This window comes from Pelecanus crispus, chromosome 2 (assembly GCF_030463565.1).
Source record: "Pelecanus crispus isolate bPelCri1 chromosome 2, bPelCri1.pri, whole genome shotgun sequence".
In the NCBI taxonomy this organism is placed as follows: domain Eukaryota; kingdom Metazoa; phylum Chordata; class Aves; order Pelecaniformes; family Pelecanidae; genus Pelecanus; species Pelecanus crispus.
The window spans coordinates 106060290-106078371 of record NC_134644.1 but is presented as its reverse complement, the minus strand read 5'-3'; the positions used below and the strand labels follow the sequence as shown (position 1 = coordinate 106078371).

Below are 18082 nucleotides of genomic sequence, written 5' to 3'. Positions count from 1 at the left end.
ATTTTATTGTAATTATGTGTGACATAATTCAAACAAACTATGAAAAACAATCCATCCTGTGACATTAAGACTTTACTACCCGTCTGTCCTCAGCTTCTTGAGTTACCAGCACTAGGACATTTCCAGACAGTTTAGTACATTACGGTTGGTGGTGTTTATTCTGAAATAGGTGCAGAAACTTTGCTAAAATGAAGCTGCAGGTGGTCAGCAGTCACTACCATCATCCCTGGAGAAGGGTGAAGTGCTCCGCTTCCAACCAGCAACCCTCCAGCTGGTGACATCTCAGAGCTGGAGCTTCAGCCTCTGCTTGGGTTTCACGTACAGCTGCAAGTTAGAGGTGACCCTGCTCACAGCACTGCAGAGTCTCAATGACACCCAAGGAATCATTTCTCACAATCCTCCTTTCCTATCGAACATCATCCCTGAAGTGAAAACAAGCAAGACTAACCAGTGCAGAATGTTTCCAGCAATTTAACGCAACTCTTGTAAAAATGAGTGTATCTATTTCAATAAATATGGTATAGCTCAACCATTGTATTTTCCTTACATGGATACAGTATAGAATTGCATGTTCTCAGCAGCCACATAAAGCTCAGTGACATTTGAGTGGTTTTTTTTTTTTTTCCTAGTGTCTTTTTTGCAAGATCCGTATTTCCCCGCCTCCTTGCTGCTAGTAGAAATTTGGGAAGAAACATTTTTCAGTGACTTCTATGTGAAGAAATAAAAATTCCATGAATAAGGCTACAGATCAAACTCCTTGTGTCCTTCTCCTTTGCCTTCCCACACGAGTTACACGGGCACTCCTGTGATGACGGCCTCAGCGGTAGTTCCTCTGCGTTAAAAGCCAATGTTATATGTTTGTAGCAGAGTTCTAGGTCAGATGTTTAGTCCAGTCATTGAGTACTTAAAAGCAGTTCAGGAAGCACCGATCTCCCTTTCCTACAGCCCCGAAACCATTACTCGGAAGGAGGGTGGCACGTGTCTGTGCCGAGGACTGGCACTCGGGCTTACGCACGGACTGGCACAGCTAGCATCAACTCCTCCTATGGATGGCAAGTAGGCGTGATGAAGAATGGGCAGCTGCAAAGACAGCCGACGCTGTATGCTGCAAGAGAGACAGAGAGAGAGGAGCGTTAGCCAAGGGGAAAATATCATACAGTACATGCTTGATACGTTTGCAGGTTGCTGCAAGGATATTTTCTGTGCCTGCCGCTGTGATAGAGAGGGTTAATGCCAAGAGCATTACACGCGCTGGTGTTATTTCCCCTTGGGGAATTCTTCTGACAGGCTAGACATGACAAAGGAATCTAAGGGTGCAGTTCTCAGCATCCCACAACCTTCTGAAATTCCCAGGCACTTTCAGAGTAATTGTTAGCCTGCTGATACCGGAAAAAGTTAAGTGTGCAATGAGGGCATATGGCTTAGCAACCCCTGCCCCTTGCAAAGTGATCTATTGCATACAGAGCCCCGGCTAACTGCACAGACATGCACGAGGTCATAGGCTGAGTTTTAAGCCGTGCATCGCTTAGCACAAGGATGTGAGAAGTAAGGATGGCATTTTTGCAATGCCAGCTAAGGCAAACACACGTGCACGGAGGGAGGGAGGGAATTTGGACTGAATGCCTTTTCCAAGTAGTTCCTCTTTGCAGTTTAGGTCTGTGCTTTTGAGGTGCTGAATGCTGTTGAGTTCCCACAGTCAGTGCTGTGGGCCTGAGGAGTTGGCACTCAAAAAGCAGCCTAACCTACCACCTACACCAAAATACAGTATTTAGGAACCCAATATCCTGTATCCAATTTTCCAAGCAGATTGACATAACTGGTGGGGCTTTGTTTTGGTTTCTTTTTTTGGTGTTTTGTTTTTTTTTTTTACAGGACGCTAAACTGTGCTCACAGATAGCCCAACTAACCCCTCTACTTGGAGAGGACAGTGCCATGGGCTCTGGACATGGGCTCTGCTACACCCATGCCGTGGATTTACTGGCATCTTACACAAAATCAAAATCCAGTTGAGGTTTTCAGTGATTAAGATGTTACCATACCAGGATTGCTTCTGCATTTGGAAACATTCACTCTTGAAACACAGAGGGACTTTTTTAAGAGAAGACAGGTGTCAAAGTGACAGAGCTGAACTGAAGACCAGCTTTTTGATTCCAGAAGAAAAATGCTCATACAAACCATTGTATCGGTACAATAGAGTTTTAAATTTATGTTTCCCTGTTATCTGATATAATGACTGTGTATAGACAGGCCTTTTTAAGAAGCGTATGTTTGAAAGCTTGCCTTCGGACAGCCTTTCTGATTCAAATGACATTTCATTTCTTTTTGCTTTGTGTTAGGAAGTGGAGAGAGCTACCAAGGCATCCATTGCACTGCTCGGGGACCAAGCAGTATAGCTTTCAAATTTGAACAGGAAGAAATGTAATGCTGCTTCTCTTTAGTTTCTCCACTACAAACAGGCTTGTTTACACAGAGATGCATTGGAAATAGTTGTAGTCTGCCTAGCTGGGAAACTTTCTCATTTCCCCCTGCTCCCCAAACTCCCTTTAAAAGCCTGATGCAATATTAATCCACAGTGCTGATCACTGTAGTGCTGCCAATGCATTCCTGGGACTATACAAAATCCATTCATTGTTATTTTGCTACTGTGCCCAACTCTTTCTGGTACTATCAATAAAATCATGCCTCACTCCCAAGGAATGCAGAGGTGGCATGGCTCGCTGCTTCCATGTGCTGAATGCTTATGAGCCTGACGCTGCGGATTGTCATTCTGTCTCTCATTGCAGGGTCAAACGCAGAATTGCCCGTGCTTATTTTCCCACCAGCGGAAATGCTTACTTTGTTCAGCTGTTACAGACTTCTCATTAAAGAGCTTTTTGAAGCTATTCCAAGAGAATCCAGTTGCATAATCAAGTGAATGGGATTTTTTTTCACCCGTTTCAGTGTTAGCCATACCATAGACAAAGCATGTTTATTTGGCTATGCCAATGGTGGCTGCAGTGGGTGGCAAATTTTGTTTTAACTGTACTTAAAGTTTACTTTCACTTGAAAACTTGGTTCCTGGAACTGGGGGGGAGGACTGTAGCCTGGGGACTCGCACACAATTAAGAGTTTAGACAAAACTCTTAGGGGGAAAACCAAAAGAAAACAAAGAAAGTAACAAAATCCAAACAAAACTGCTATTTTTTCCTTAAGCAAAAGTAAATCTTGTACCTTGCCTCACTCTTTGTAGGTTTTTTTTTCCCCAATACCATTGTTTTTTCCCTTCTCCCACCCCTGCCACATTTTGTCAATGCTTTTGGGGCAACCCCCAGTATCAATACAGGCTGGGGGATGAAGGGATTGAGAGCAGCCCTGCGGAGAAGGACTTGGGGGTACTGATGGATGAAAAGCTGGACATGAGCCGGCAATGTGTGCTTGCAGCCCAGAAAGCCAACCGTATCCTGGGCTGCATCAAAAGCAGCGTGGCCAGCAGGTTGAGGGAGGGGATTCTGCCCCTCTGCTCTGCTCTGGTGAGACCTCACCTGGAGCACTGCGTCCAGCTCTGGGGCCCTCAGCACAAGAAGGACATGGACCTGTTGGAGTGGGTCCAGAGGAGGGCCACCAAAATGATCCGAGGGCTGGAGCACCTCTCCTATGAGGCCAGGCTGAGAGAGTTGGGGCTGTTCAGCCTGGAGAAGAGAAGGCTGTGGGAAGACCTCATTGCAGCCTTTCAGTGCTTAAAGGGGGCCTATAAGAAAGGTGGGGACAGTCTTTTTAGTAGGGCCTGTAGCGACAGGACAAGAGGTAATAGTTTTAAACTAAAAGAGGGTAGATTTAGACTAGATATAAGGAAGAAATTTTTATGATGAGGCTGGTGAAACACAGGAATAGGTTTCCCAGAGAGGTGGTAGATGTCCCATCCCTGGAACATTCAAGGTCAGGTTGGACAGGGCTCTGAGCAATCTGATCTAGTTGAAGATCCTCATTGCAGGGGGATCGGACTGGATGCCCTTTAAAGGTCCCTTCCAACCCAAGGTATTCTATGATTCTATGATTCTATGAATTTGTTTTGAGTTGTCCATACAATATAGATATGCCAAAGCATATATATGGTCAAGTATGTTGGGGAGGGAATGGTTAGTATTAGTGGTTTTAGAATCAAAGAGTCATAGACAACCGCTGAAGGAGATGGAAAGAAAAGCTGGTGCCACACACAGAGCAGCCACCCATCAGGTCAAACATCTGAAGATCTGCGGGAGTGTGTAAACTGTGTCTACGCATTCAGGGATCATTTCAGTCGATTCTTTGGCCCATTAATGTTGATTTTTAGCAACTGCTGGGAAGCTGGAGAAGTTCTAAAAGGCTACAATAAAGCAAGATGTTGCACTAGCAAGTAAACTAACCATTCTAAATCCACCTTATTTTAATGTCAGATTTGAGTAGGATCATAGATAGTCTAATATGAACCACTGTCAGTGAAGAAACTGAATAACAGGGGCATGTTCATGCTGAGGCATATGGCTGTAATGCAATAATTCAGTCATAACCAACTTTTTTTGATGAGAATTTTTGGTTACTAAAATTGACATAACTGGCTCCAGTAGGGTATTTGACTGTCTTTTAAATGCTGCTAAAAGCAGAGCTTTAGCTCAAAAAAAATCAAGGTGGTTTCTATTACAAGGGTTACACAGCGATTATCTGCTTTGAAGGTTAAAAAAATGACCATGTATAGGAAATAGTCTATCAACATGGCAGGTTTTAGTGTGGTCTTGCAGAAATCTATCATCACCTTTACTCAGAGACCTGGAAGACTGTTACATATTGTTGCTGTTAAAATGAGAACAGTATAAATTTTAGCGGTGCCAAAAAATAATTCACCGAATGTAGGTCACTGATGAGATGGGACACCATTCAGGAATGAAGGTGCACAGAAGAATGTCTTTAAGGGTCACGGAAGATATCCCATTAAATGTATTCATGTGGTGTCGTGCAGATAAGCTGACTGATGTGATCTTTAGATAAGTAAGCAGGACTGCCCAGCAGGAAAGAATTGACTTTGTGTGAGGGACACTCAAGCCTACTGGGAAATGAACTATTATATCTATTCTAAACTGGTTCAGGCTGCCCGCTGGACCTGAGATGAACTGGCATGGTGCAGCTTCCATCCATGCAACTAAGCTCCCCGCAAATAGGGGTTTCCGAATACCAGATTGCGCCTGAGCTTTAGCCGGGAGAGCTAAACAACTGATGCAGCTGTGCTAGGGAGTACGCTAAGAAGCACCATGGAAAATCAAAGTGCAGGGCTTGAGCTTGTGCACCAGCACTGCTTTTCCTACTATAGGAAGGGTTAATTTACACTGTGTAGCCAGTGTGAACAGGAGAGAAAGCAGCCAGTACCCACTTTTTGCTCCTCGTGTCTGATGGTCTGACTGGGTATGGCAAATTTTACATGGCACTATGGATAACCCACTGGGTCTTGCCCAGCAGGAAAGGGTGTAAGAGGCAAAGTGAACAGTGAATCATCTATATTCATGCTCTAAGGCTGCTTTACAGTCATCCAGACTGCATTTTCTGTAGGTGCTGTGTTCTAAATCTGAACCAAGCCTAAAACAAATGTTTTTCACATTCTGATTGAGACAATAGAAACATCACCCCATCAACAAATGTGAAACAACTTCCTGCACTACTGAGCCTGAAGTGTGTGCGTACTGCTGTGCCTTCACTTTGGACACAACTGTAGAATAAGGGATCACACCTGCAGTTAGTCAAATGTAGCACTAGAAAGAATGAAAAAATCCCAAATCAAACTCTCTTCTGCACTCTACAAGAACTTTCATACTGGAAGATGTCAGCTTTCCTGAGTGCTGTCAATAACAGGAAGCTGGGATGCTTCTTTTTGCCATAGCCGTTAAAGAGCTAACTTTTCTGCAGGCAAATTATTATCTTAATGCCCTCCTTTCATAGGTTGGTTGCAAAGACAAGAGATCTTTTTCGGACTAACGTCCTTGAGATTTGTGTTCTTGAACAAGAAATAGGTTCAGCAGACTGTGTGACTATCTATCACTGCTATGTATGCAGTGAAATGAGAAAGAGAAAGCACAAACTACAGCTTATCTTCAACTGTTTGGGGCTTTTTTTGACAAAAATGAAATATTTCATAACCATGGAAGGCTAGAAGTACTTGCAGACAAATTGAAAAAAGCCCATGTGTGCAGAAGGATTTTCTTAAAGAGCACAAAGCTTGGAAAGAGGCAACCTCTTGTCAAAGAGAGGGAATCACAAAACCCCAGTCCTGAAGACAGCTACAGTTCTCCTCTTTGGCAGGTCCACTGTGCCTGGGGGGGGTGGCTCTTGTACCCAAACTGCCAACGCATCCTCAGGGGAGACACTGACCCTTGGACCAGGCGCAGTCACAGCTGTGCAAGTGCTGAATGACACTGTTTCGATTTAGCAGGAATTTATTAATTGCTTTCCATAAATGGCAGTAACTGTTCAGATTTGTACTGACCCATTCTTTAAGACCTTTAGGAGATCTCAGTCTTCTCATCAGTTACCACTGGCCTAGAGGAGGTTCTGTCATCACCAAATGTTTTTCTTTTCCTGTATTAAATCTGTATCGGGACAACTGGGTTATCTGAATGTCTGTGTTTTTCTTAGCATCTCTCTTAATGTAAGGGGGCCACTTGTGGATGAGGCTGCATTCACAGTACATTATTTCTGACAAATGGTGCTGGAAAAAGACAGACCTCTAATAGCTAAGCATTAAAGCAATCTGCTGACCCCATAAAGTCACAAGAGCTTTCTCAGTGAAAGCCCTGCTTTTGTGAAATAACCAGATATTTCAGCTACTGGGGGGCTTTTTTTGGTGCATATGTGTGTGTGTGGATTACCTCTTGTGCAGGTTCGTGTTGGGTTTTTTTCTGAGTGCAAGGACAGAGTTAGAAATCCACGTGTTTTCCTGCACCAGGTAGTACAAGGCAGTAACTGCTATCTGAAATCAGGTTTGCTGTCACTGATGTTAAAAATGTGACTCAGTCTAGTAATTTGCTTAATTTATTCTGTTTTTAAATAAGCTTTTAAGTGCCCGTGTACAAAACAGGAGTCTGACACCTGTTAGCTCAGATCCCGATGAAGTGGTGCCCGTGTAACTGGGCTGCCGTGGGGAAATGGCTGATCCAAGGACAAATGAGCACAGCGCTTTCCTGAGCTCTGGCCCATGGCGGGCCCTGCTGAGCTGGTAGAGGGTAGTACGTGAGTTTATTGCATAGGTTCCTCGAGCGAAAAGCTGATGCCATAAGACTCTTTCCCCTCCATGAATCTAGCAAGTGCTTTGTGCCATCCTCTCCATGTAGCCATGACATTGTTTCTAAGGGAAACTACTTGGTGCAGGCTTTCCTATGTCAAAACTCAGGTCCAGCTGCTACGGACTGTTGAAAAGCCCTCAGACTTTTAATTTCTCATCTAGCTTAAGATCAAAAGAGAACAAAATGGCTATGATGTACACCATGAACCCCTCTCGCTGGTGTGTGGAAGGACTTGGACTTTTGACAACAGTCATAACATGTGTGTGCACATATGTATATCCTCTTCTCTCCTTAATATACACTGGTGGTTGGGCACAGCTTGTCCTGTAACTCTCTACAGAAACTTTAGACATCATGTTATGGATGTTTCTGACAAGAAAAAAGAAGTATGTTTGCCTTTGGGGCACTGTAGGATCTAGTGCCCCTGATATACTCTAAACTTGGTGGGGATGGTGAGCTGGTGGCAGGGAGGCATCACAGTACAATGTTGCTGCCCACTGGTGCTTCAGGAGGTGCCATTCACACCTTCTGTTGCTGATGGGCCAGGCTCTCTCTGTAAGCTAGGGCTGGCTGAAAGGTGACAGTCTTCCCACAAAAATGCACAAAAGAGAAATATGTCTTTTGATGAAATATAATAATTTAAATTAACATCTTATCAGCAAGGCAGCTCGTGTCCAGGATGGAATTTATGGCTAAAACAATAGAAAGTGTGCTCACCCAAGCACATGCATACCTGAGAGAGCAAGTGGTGCCTCTTTCTGTACCAGTATGCAATGGTGTATACTTACTGTTCTGGAGAGTTGATGTCTTCTATAGGATCTTTGCTTGTTCTGGAAGGGTCTGATGAGCCCCATTGTGCTGGTGGATTTTGATCAAGATGATTTTTCAAAATGGCTTTCTCACCATCTGGATGGACAACACATTCAGTTTTACTTTACTGTGACCAAGTGACCATTTTTAAATTGTTTCATTTTAAAATTTCCCAGATGTTCATAATGCCACAGAGTAAACTCTTTCTGCCTATATTCCAATACAGTCTCAGGTTTCCCTCTGAGTCTTTGGTACTCTTATGCTTTCAATGATGTGCCCCTTCATAGGAACTACCATGAAGAAACAGATAAGGGACAAAACCTCTTTTGTCCTTCCTTTGCTTCCCCCTCTTTAAAAAAAAACAAACCACAAACCAAGCCTTGTTGCCCACCTCTGTGTAACCCTATTGTGCTTTCTCACCTAGTCTTAGGCTGTGTAAAAAATTAACATAACCGCACCATCATATTATCTTGCACTCAAAAATTGTTATCTTTTCATGTGAAAAAACCCTCTTATTTAAGTCTTCTCCTAGAAAAAACTATAATCTCATTGATGTATGAAACCTTGGTACTCTTGCAATTGCATACCAATTAAATGCCATCATTTAACTATCTGCTATCTAAATGATGCTAAATGCACGGAATTATGATTCATATCAGTTGCACTGGTCCATAGGCTGTCTGCAGGAAGGACAGCTAATGATTTCATTAAGCCTTCTCCTGCCTTCCTCTTTTTTGCATAGTGATAACATAGAATATCATCATTTTCCCCATAGGTAGTTTCACTTGATTCCCCCTGGAGTCCCGGGAGTCCCTGGCTAGCTGTGCTGAAGCCTGTGGCATCGGTCCTCCTGAGAAACGTGGATGAACACAGCCATTTTAAGGCGGCTGTCTTTGCCGAGGATCCTTTCTGTTCCTGCCTGCTTTTCAAAGTCTCCTACTGTGTTAAGCCAAATAAAGTCACATGGAAAACATCTGAGTAATGAGGACAGTGCACAGTTTTCATAAATAATTACAGAGCAGCTCCAAATCCATCACCGGCAGTTGTTTGCCACACACACAGAGAAACAGTGATTGCTGCAGGCATTAAGGCAGCATGGAAGAGGACTTGAAGGTAAATTCTTGAAAAAGACACTGGAGGATTTGAGTGTAAAAATGGGTATGAGGGGAAAAGCAGGAAAATAGTGAAAAGAAAATGAAAATAGCATGAAAAACGCAGTGTGTATTGAAGGCTTAAGCTGCTTTTCTGTTCTACTAATGCTCAGAGGCCTCAAATAATGCTCAGGTCCCAGCATGTTAGGAATATATGCGTTATTGATGAGCACTGGTGGGACAAAACAAGCAGCAGAAACAAAGAGTGAGGAAAGAAGCTGGAAGCAGAAACAGGAATGTTTTGAGGGCAAACTCCAACATGTATAATTGCCCTCCCAGCGTGGTCATCCCCGGCATTATTTTGCAGCATTCACTTTCTGCTGTGAAAAATCTAACAGGGAAATTGGAAAGAAGTCAATAGGTGAGGATGCAAAAATGTGCAGACGCGGGATCGCTGTAGCTCGGAAGAGCAGGAGAGAAGATTTTTCACTTATGTTGCATGGAAGGGAAGGGTCTGGGTGAGAAAGGAGGTGACCAGAACACATGAAGCAGCTTCTGTTGGGGCAAGAAAATGTCAGTAAAAAAGAGCTAAGGAATTCAGTTGTAGCAAGACAGTGCTTAACAGGAAGATATGACAGGATCCAGTGATGGTTTAGATGTGAAGGGAGGACAGCAAAGAGTCAAATCTGACAGTGGCTAAGATAAGCAATGAAGTTCATCATCTCAGGGCACCCTGAAGTTTGCTGGTGTGGCATTTGCTGTCACAAGAGTTCAGTTTTTATTTTCCATATATCGCATTTCTACGTATATTGAGCTTGACATTGGGATAAAAGCCTTGTGATGTTTATAAACAGACACGTACAAAAGAACACTTTTTATTTCCATGATTAAAACCAACATTCAATCCTGAGCTGATCTAAGGTGACAATGAAAACTGCTGACTTTATGATACAGACCAAAGTTAAAATTTGAGTAATCCTTGTAATCAGGGATGGAAAAGGTCTGTTATTTAGCTATTTTAGGGTTCCAACTCCTTTGGCCAAGATAAGTAATTTAACCTTTTAAAAAGCCACTGAAGATACAATTTTTCAACAAATCACTGGAATATGCAACTGTTGGGCTTCAGGAGTATGTGATTTCATGTATTAATCTGTGTTGTATGCCCCTAAAGGTGTTTCTTGTGCTTTCGGTTGTGCTGAGAGAGAGAGAGAGAGAAGGAGGTGGTCCCTGTCAAAAAGATGGGGGGGGGTTAGTTTAAAGTAGGACAGAAATCATATATTCTCTGCCTACTCACCCCTCAACACCAACTGCCCATGTATCACTGTGTGTTATTCTTAATAGAACCTTTTCTACCACTCTTGCAGATGACTCTCCCTTAATACACTGCATAAATTTCTGTATGCAAGGTTACCATATACAAGTTTTAATGTATATATATAAAATACAGACAAAATCCTTGTAAAACTGCCACAATGTTGAGATTTTTTTTTTCCTTTGCTTCTTTCAAAATACAAGAAAGTTGGGTAATTCTTATTTGTTAAGTTTTTTGGGAGAGGAGTTGTTAGATTTTTATTCTGCAGCTACGGAAACTAGAATATCTATCTTTTTTTTTTTTCATTTACCTTTCATTTAAATAATGAAAAGCAAGATTCTCACTTAGTCATATGCTTCCAGGAGCTGGAGCTTAAAGAAAAAACACTATTAGCATATGCACTTAAAAAACTTAAGGCTGGAGGAAACTGATTTTATATACGTGAACAACTGAAAGAAAATAAATTAAGGGTAATGGCAAACATTTGAGTTCCCAGTTTCCCCTGGAAAGTGTAGCACTGCTTTTAGTACTTCCCCATCTTTTCTCCCTCTGACCATTAAGTATGCCACTTGAAAAATGCCCTTCATTCTCAGGGTACTGTCTGTCACCGCAGATGCTACCGACTAAGTTGCACTGGGATGATCTACCTACCTTCAAAACTGAATTTACATTAGCCAGAAACACTTTCTAAGTAATTTTCACCTTTGTAGATCCCAAACCGGAACTCAGAAGTCTGGGTAAGTGATGCCTGAGCACTTTCCATTCAGGAAACCATCAGAAAAAAAGATAAATAGGTCTCAAGGGCCTCGCATGGCACTTACTGATGGGTTCATTAGAAAAAAAAAAAAAACCCGCTACCTGGTTGTCAGTGAGAGCCAGAAGGCTTTAGCTCAGGATCTTTGCCTACCTGCAGCAGAGAAACAGCTTCCAATTACAAAGCTCTGAGCTGCCGGAGCACATCCGATGCTGGCCGCGGAGAGGCTCAGCGAGGAGGTCACTGCCCCCAGCTGCTCACCTCTCCCTCTGCCACGGGTGACGCTCGCTTCCCACCCGCCATACGTACCATCGCTCTGCAACGTCGTGCTGCCAAAATTAACTGGGCTGGCCTAAACGCGTTGGGCATTTTTATGACTCCTGCTCAGCTGCAGGCAGAAAACACCAGGTGACTGCCACTGCTGCAGTTTCTTCCAAGATTTTAGAAACTGTATTTCTTTAACTAGAAGCTTGTTTTTTTGACGTTTGTACACTGCAGCTTTATTGAACATCTTCATCATTACGCTTTAGTGGCAATATTCCTCTGATGGCTTACAACTAGATGGCAGAACCGCTCTTCCCCCTCATCTTTCAATTCCACTGTTGTTTTCACTTTGCTAGAAAGCATATTTTATGCTCCACAAAGAAGCAAGTGTGGCTTAATAATGACTTATAAGAGCTGGCAGAGATAACATTGCTGATTTACTAAAGAACTCTGGAAACTTTAAAGCTAGAGGTAGATTTTTAAAATCTACTGTAATTTTTCACAGTTCTGTTGTTTGGATTGTGAAACATGACTAGCCAGTTCCTGCTTTTCATGTGAATAGGATGAAAAGAAAGTAAAATGAAAGGAAAAATTGAAATAATCACATTGTCTGCTGGGTGTATCAGAAAAAAGTTCTCCTGAACTAAGCGCACAGCACCAGGCAGTCTAAATCATGACTTCTGACAGTTGTGTTTTGAAAGAAAGATTTTAAAAAAGAAGAGCTAGCAAGATTCTCCTCTGATGTATACTACTTTAAATGAGAAGAAACTCCCTTTACTACAGATTCATTTCTGTGCGAGGAAGGGCAGACACTGAACCTCTGGCAGTTTGGTCTCCCCGTTGAAATAGAAATGACCTCCAATTTCAGAATTGGAATCCATTTGTTAGGCTTCACAGAAACTAGTATACATATCTCTATATATCTCTATACACAAGGGATAAAATGAACTATGTCCTTTCTTTAAACCAGCCTTCCTTTAAAGGAGTTATTTCTGAAAGCCTTTCCTTTGAATCTGTGGTTTCAATCTCAAGCTTAATGCTTGAATCACACTAACTTCATAGAAGTAATATTTTCCCCCTCTATCACAGATGAATGTGATGCTTTGCATTTACAAGCAACATGACTTTCAAATCTGTTTTTCTTTAAGCTGCTTTTACATGGGGAAAAACTAACACTAGGAAACATTGGAGTGGGGTGAGAACTGACAGTATGTAGGCATACCTGACATGCGAACGAATGCTCCCAGTCCGTTTACAGCAATGAGTAAAGACTGTTTTCTGGCTCAAAACAGAAAAGGCTTTCTGAGCAAGCAAGGGTGCCTGCAGAGAGAGGACTTGCAAAAAGGGTTTGTTTATAAGTGGGGACACTTGCAAGGCTGTCTCCTGTTTCTTATGTACTTTCCATAGGATGGCTGTCATTCATTAATTTTCCTAATATGCTACTCTGAAATGTACTGGCAAAGGTAGAAATAAATGGATATTCTTCTGCAGGATTTCTTCTGAGCTTGGCTTTATATGAAACTCTTGTAATCTATGAATCATTCATGTTGAAATAATTTCATGGAATAAAATGTTAAATAGAAGATAAATAGAGTAAAATAGTAAGATTCCAAGTGTAGCAAATTATGCAGCCCCCCCAAACCACATAGTATCTTCCCTCTGTATTTTTCTCCTCTGTAACTTTTGTTTCTGCAGGAACTTGAGCAGTAGAAATAACTTCTGCCTTCACGAAGTCGCTCCCGTTTCTTGGCATGCCGGCTACATGGGTGCAGGGAGCCCTCTTGGGAAGCTCTGGTTTGTGCCCGTGCCAGGGTATTTCTTCCCTGGAGCTGTGCGGCACAACCTTCGTCTTTACACAGCACCACAGTTACAGGCATTTGTCCTCCTTTTTCCAAATGTCAGCCTGGAAAACTCGGCTGTGTCTCCAAGCTCGGCTCTCTTTGTTGAATGACACTGCCAGTCACAGGAACCGCCCGAGCCCAGCGTGGGTCTCACCCACAGCCCATCCCTGCCTCAAACCCAGGCTGTAATGCAGCTCTGCTGCTCCAGCAAGGTGACCAGATCCTGCAAACAGCAAGCTGGGGAAGAAGCTAACGTTGTGCTGTGCACAGAGCCGAGGTGGCTAGCAGACACAGTGACCCAAAATTATCTGAGGAATGTATCAAATGAAGTTAAGGGGATGCCCTTTTAAATTCAACTGGAGAAGCCATTTGAGGTCCCAGAGCTGCAGTCCATGGAGCACGTTGAGAACTGCTTGACCACACAAAGCTATCTAGCAGCGCAGACAAAAGCCTGCATTAAAAAAAAGCAATCAAACCATAAACTACAAACCGCATTTCCTAATTGCTTTTCTTACATAGCCAATTGCTGTAGATGTCTCAGGGACATTATGCATTTGTGAGCAAGAGATGAGTGTCTCGGATAATATCTCTCTTTAAATGAGACATACTGAATTGAAATGGGCTGCAAAGAAGGAGTCCCCATGCCAGCAAAGAGCTCCTGGGCTACACCAGGAGCTGTTGCTGTTAATAACTAACCAGGAACTCCAAAGTTATGAAACTTTGCCTGAGGTCAGGCAGTTATGGGAGTGCACAGCTGTGCCTATTTTGGCTAAAGTAATTTAACTTTTCTATCCTAAATCCATTTTTTATGTAAATGAGGGTGGTGGGGGAGGAAGGGAAGAATCAAATAACCTCCTCTGGCACTTGGCTATAGGAGTTAGGAATTTTAACTCTGGACAATTTTTACAGATCAGAAACCTACTGAAGTGTACTATGACATTAAAGTTTGATTAGGACTTATTCAAGATGCATTGCATAAGTCCTACGTTATTATCTGTTCTCTGAAGTGCGGTGCCCTGATTCTGTGTAAGCAATAGCAATGGGGATATACTACATTGCATCCTCTGTGTGAACTCCTTCAGAACAGCAAAGTATTTATTATAAAGAAGATTGACATAGGATTTGGCCATGTCCACAATCCAAATGTGGCAAATGATCTGCTATGATTTTTAGCTCCAAGTCAGCTGCTATTTTTAGCATCTCTCTTCACTGTCCCTTTCTCTCAGCTCACATTTTTTACAAGGTCCAAGGTAGGCACAAACCTTGTCATCACCTTAAAAACATCGGACTGGCTTCCCCAGTTGCGTGGTGGAGGTGAGAGACATGGTCACTTCTAGGTCATGTTAATAAATTATTTACAGTTCCAAAGCTTCGGTCAAGTACCATTGGGGATGCATAATTTCAAGGTTCTGTACTTTCATTTACAGAAAGTTACATGAAATACATAGCTACAGAAAGCATAGTTATGTCAGTCAGAGTTAGTTTTCCTGTAGCCGTAAGGGCCAGAATTTTTTTAAGTACCATTTAAGTGATGTCTGTTTGCATCTGCACAGAAGCAGCAGTGACTCAGCAGCATGAATTCTCCAAAGCCTTGTTATTTTGATTGGAATGGAAAATTTAAATTAAGCACATAGGTTGACTATTGGGAATGGATGCAGTGAGAGAAATACAGAGGAGATTGAGACAAGTAGTTAAGGGAGAGGGAAACAAGGAAAGAGAAAAAACAAGAGGCAGAAGAAATGGAAACAGAGGGACAGAAAAAAGCTAGCAAGGGTTGTTGAGCATGGTGGCTCAGAGCCTGGAAGTCCGAATATTTGATGTCACTCAGGTCAGGATCAGGATACTCCATACACACATGCTTTGGGCATTCACCACCAGGTGTGGGACCAAGCTTCAAACACCTGCTGCAAATTGGGATCCAGGCCTTCCTCATTCCCAGGTGAATGGATGCTTTAACCTATTCAATATAAAGATGGCCAAGGGGAAAATATCCTTCTTTTCCTTCCCTCTCTTTTGTGCAGACCTTTGTGTGGTAGGTCTGTTCAGAAAACTGTCCAGCAACTTCAGTATGCAGAATAATATCTACCCTGTAAATCCCGATAGTACATAGTTCCAAACTACTCAGTACATTAAGGTTCAGTATGTACAGGTGATTTTAAATATGTGCCCCGCAGCAGAAATGTAGAAGTTAGGGAACTATACGGAGGGAAACTTAGGAACACAGACAATCTTGGATGCCGGTGCATAAGGCAGCAGTTAGGCATCGATGTCTTTTGTAGATATAGCCACAAGTAAGTGCAGAAAGGTTATATTTTCTCCTTGATTTCTTTGCCAGCATCATACTGCTAATGGAGTGCAACCTGCTGTGGGAAGCATCCCGTCCTAAATTTATACCCAGCATATCTCTTGACGATCATTTTTATTTCTCATACCCAAACTCAGATGGGCATTTGGCACAATGTAATGTATCTTTTCTGCTTGAAATATTATTCATGATTTATCATTTTCCTGCAGCATCTGACATGAGTGGAACATTCTATGTGTTCCTTTCAAACACTTGGTAAAACTGCCTCATCCCACTCACTGATGTTAGTTCTTGCTGCTGATCTCAGCCCAATAATCACACGCCTCCAGCAGCTATTTACGTTTTCCTTTTCCTCCTTTCCCCCCTTCTGTTTTTTAATTTTAAAAAGGACACTGGGAACTCTATGGAGCTCTTCCTTTTTTTTTCTGCCATAAGTTACACAACTGAGTGTATACCCAGGCTAAAACAAAAGGCACATGGAATCATAGAATCATAGAATCATAAAATCGTTTAGGTTGGAAAAGACCTTTAAGATTATCCAGTCCAACCATTAACCTACACTACCAAGTCCACATGAAACCAATCAAGGGTAGACTAGACTAAACGATGTCCCAGAGTGCCACATCTACCCATTTTTTGAACACTTCCAGGGATGGTGACTCCACCACCTCTCTGGGCAGCCTGTTCCAATGCTTGACCACTCTTTCCGTAAAGAAATTTTTCCTAATACCCAATCTAAACCTCCCCTGACGCAGCTTGAGCCCATTTCCTCTTGTCCTATCGCTAACTCTGTGGGAGACGAGACCAACACCCACCTCACTACAACCTCCTTTCAGGTAGTTGTAGAGAGCGATAAGGTCTCCCCTCAGCCTCCTCTTCTCTAAGCTAAACAACCCCAGTTCCCTCAGCCGCTCCTCATAAGGCCTGTGCTCCAGACCCTTCACCAGCTTCGTTGCCCTTCTCTGGACACGCTCCAGCACCTCAGTGTCCTTCTTGTAGTGAGGGGCCCAAAACTGGACACAGTATTCCAGGTGCGGCCTCACCAGCACTGAGTACAGGGGGACAATCACCTCCCTGCTCCTGCTGGCCACACTATTCCTGATTCAATCCAGGATGCTGTTGGCCTTCTTGGCCGCCTGGGCACACTGCTGGCTCATGTTCAGCCGGCTGTCGACCAACACCCCCAGGTCCTTTTCCACCAGGCAGCTTTCCAGCCACTCTTCCCCAAGCCTGTAGCGTTGCATGGGGTTGTTGTGACCCAAGTGCAGGACCAGGCACTTGGCCTTGTTAAACCTCATACAGTTGGCCTCGGCCCATCGATCCAGCCTGTCCAGGTCCCTCTGCAGGGCCATCCTACCCTCCAGCAGATCGACACTCCCACCCAGTTTGGTGTCGTCTGCAAACTTACTGAGGGCGCACTCAATCCCCTCATCCAGATCATCGATAAAGATATTAAACAAGGCTGGCCCCAAAACAGAGCCCTGGGGAACACCACTCATGACCGGCTGCCAACTGGACTTAACTCCATTCACCACAACTCTCTGGGCTCGGCCACCCAACCAGTTTTTTACCCATCGAAGAATATGCCCATCCAAGCCATGAGCTGCCAGCTTCCCAAGGAGAATATTACGGGAGATGGTGTCAAAAGCTTTGCTGAAGTCCAGGTAAATGACATCCACAGCCTTTCCTTCATCCACCAGGCAAGTCACCAGGTCATAGAAGGAGATAAGGTTGGTCAAGCAGGACCTGCCTTTCATGAATCTGTGCTGGCTGGGCCTGATCCCCTGGTTGACCTGCACTTGCCTGTTGAGTTCACTCAATATGAACCTCTCCATAATCTTTCCCAGCACTGAGGTCAGGCTGACAGGCCTGTAGTTTCCTGGGTCCTCCTTCTGGCCCTTCTTGTAGATGGGCGTCATGTTGGCAAGCCTCCAGTCATCAGGGACCTCCCCTGTTAACCAGGACTGCTGACAGATGATGGAAAGTGGCTTGGCAAGCTCCTCTGCCAGCTCCCTCAGTACTCTCGGGTGGATCCCATCTGGCCCCATAGACTTGTGAGCATCCAGGTGGCATAGCAGGTTATTAACTGCTTCCTCCTGGACTATGAGGACTCCATTCTGCTCCCCATCCCTATCCTCTTGCTCAAGGGCCTGAGTACCCTGGGGATGACCGGTCTGGCTGTTAAACAGAGGCAAAGAAGGCATTAAGTACCTCAGCCTTTTCCTTGTCCTCAGTGACAATGTTCCCCCCCACATCCAGCAAAGGATGGAGATCCTTCTTGGCTCTCCTTTTATTGCTGATGTACTTATAAAAATATTTTTTATTATCTTTTACAACAGTGGCCAGATTGAGTTCTAGCTGGGCTTTTGCTTTCCTAATTTCCTCCCTGCAGGATCTAACAAGATACCTGTACTCCTCCTGA

At 43.5% G+C, this 18082-nt stretch overlaps 1 protein-coding gene across 1 annotated transcript in view; it reads right to left on the bottom strand.

Annotated features, from left to right (window-relative positions):
* Positions 1-939: 939 nt before the first annotated feature.
* GABBR2 (gamma-aminobutyric acid type B receptor subunit 2) overlaps positions 940-18082 on the bottom strand; it is a 502001-nt gene continuing 484858 nt past the window's right edge. The window contains exons 18-19 of the mRNA XM_075705561.1: positions 8072-8189; positions 940-1105 (exon numbers count right to left, since the gene is read on the bottom strand). Of these exons, the coding sequence (XP_075561676.1) occupies positions 940-1105; positions 8072-8189 (284 nt within the window). The remainder of the gene's footprint in view (positions 1106-8071; positions 8190-18082) is intronic.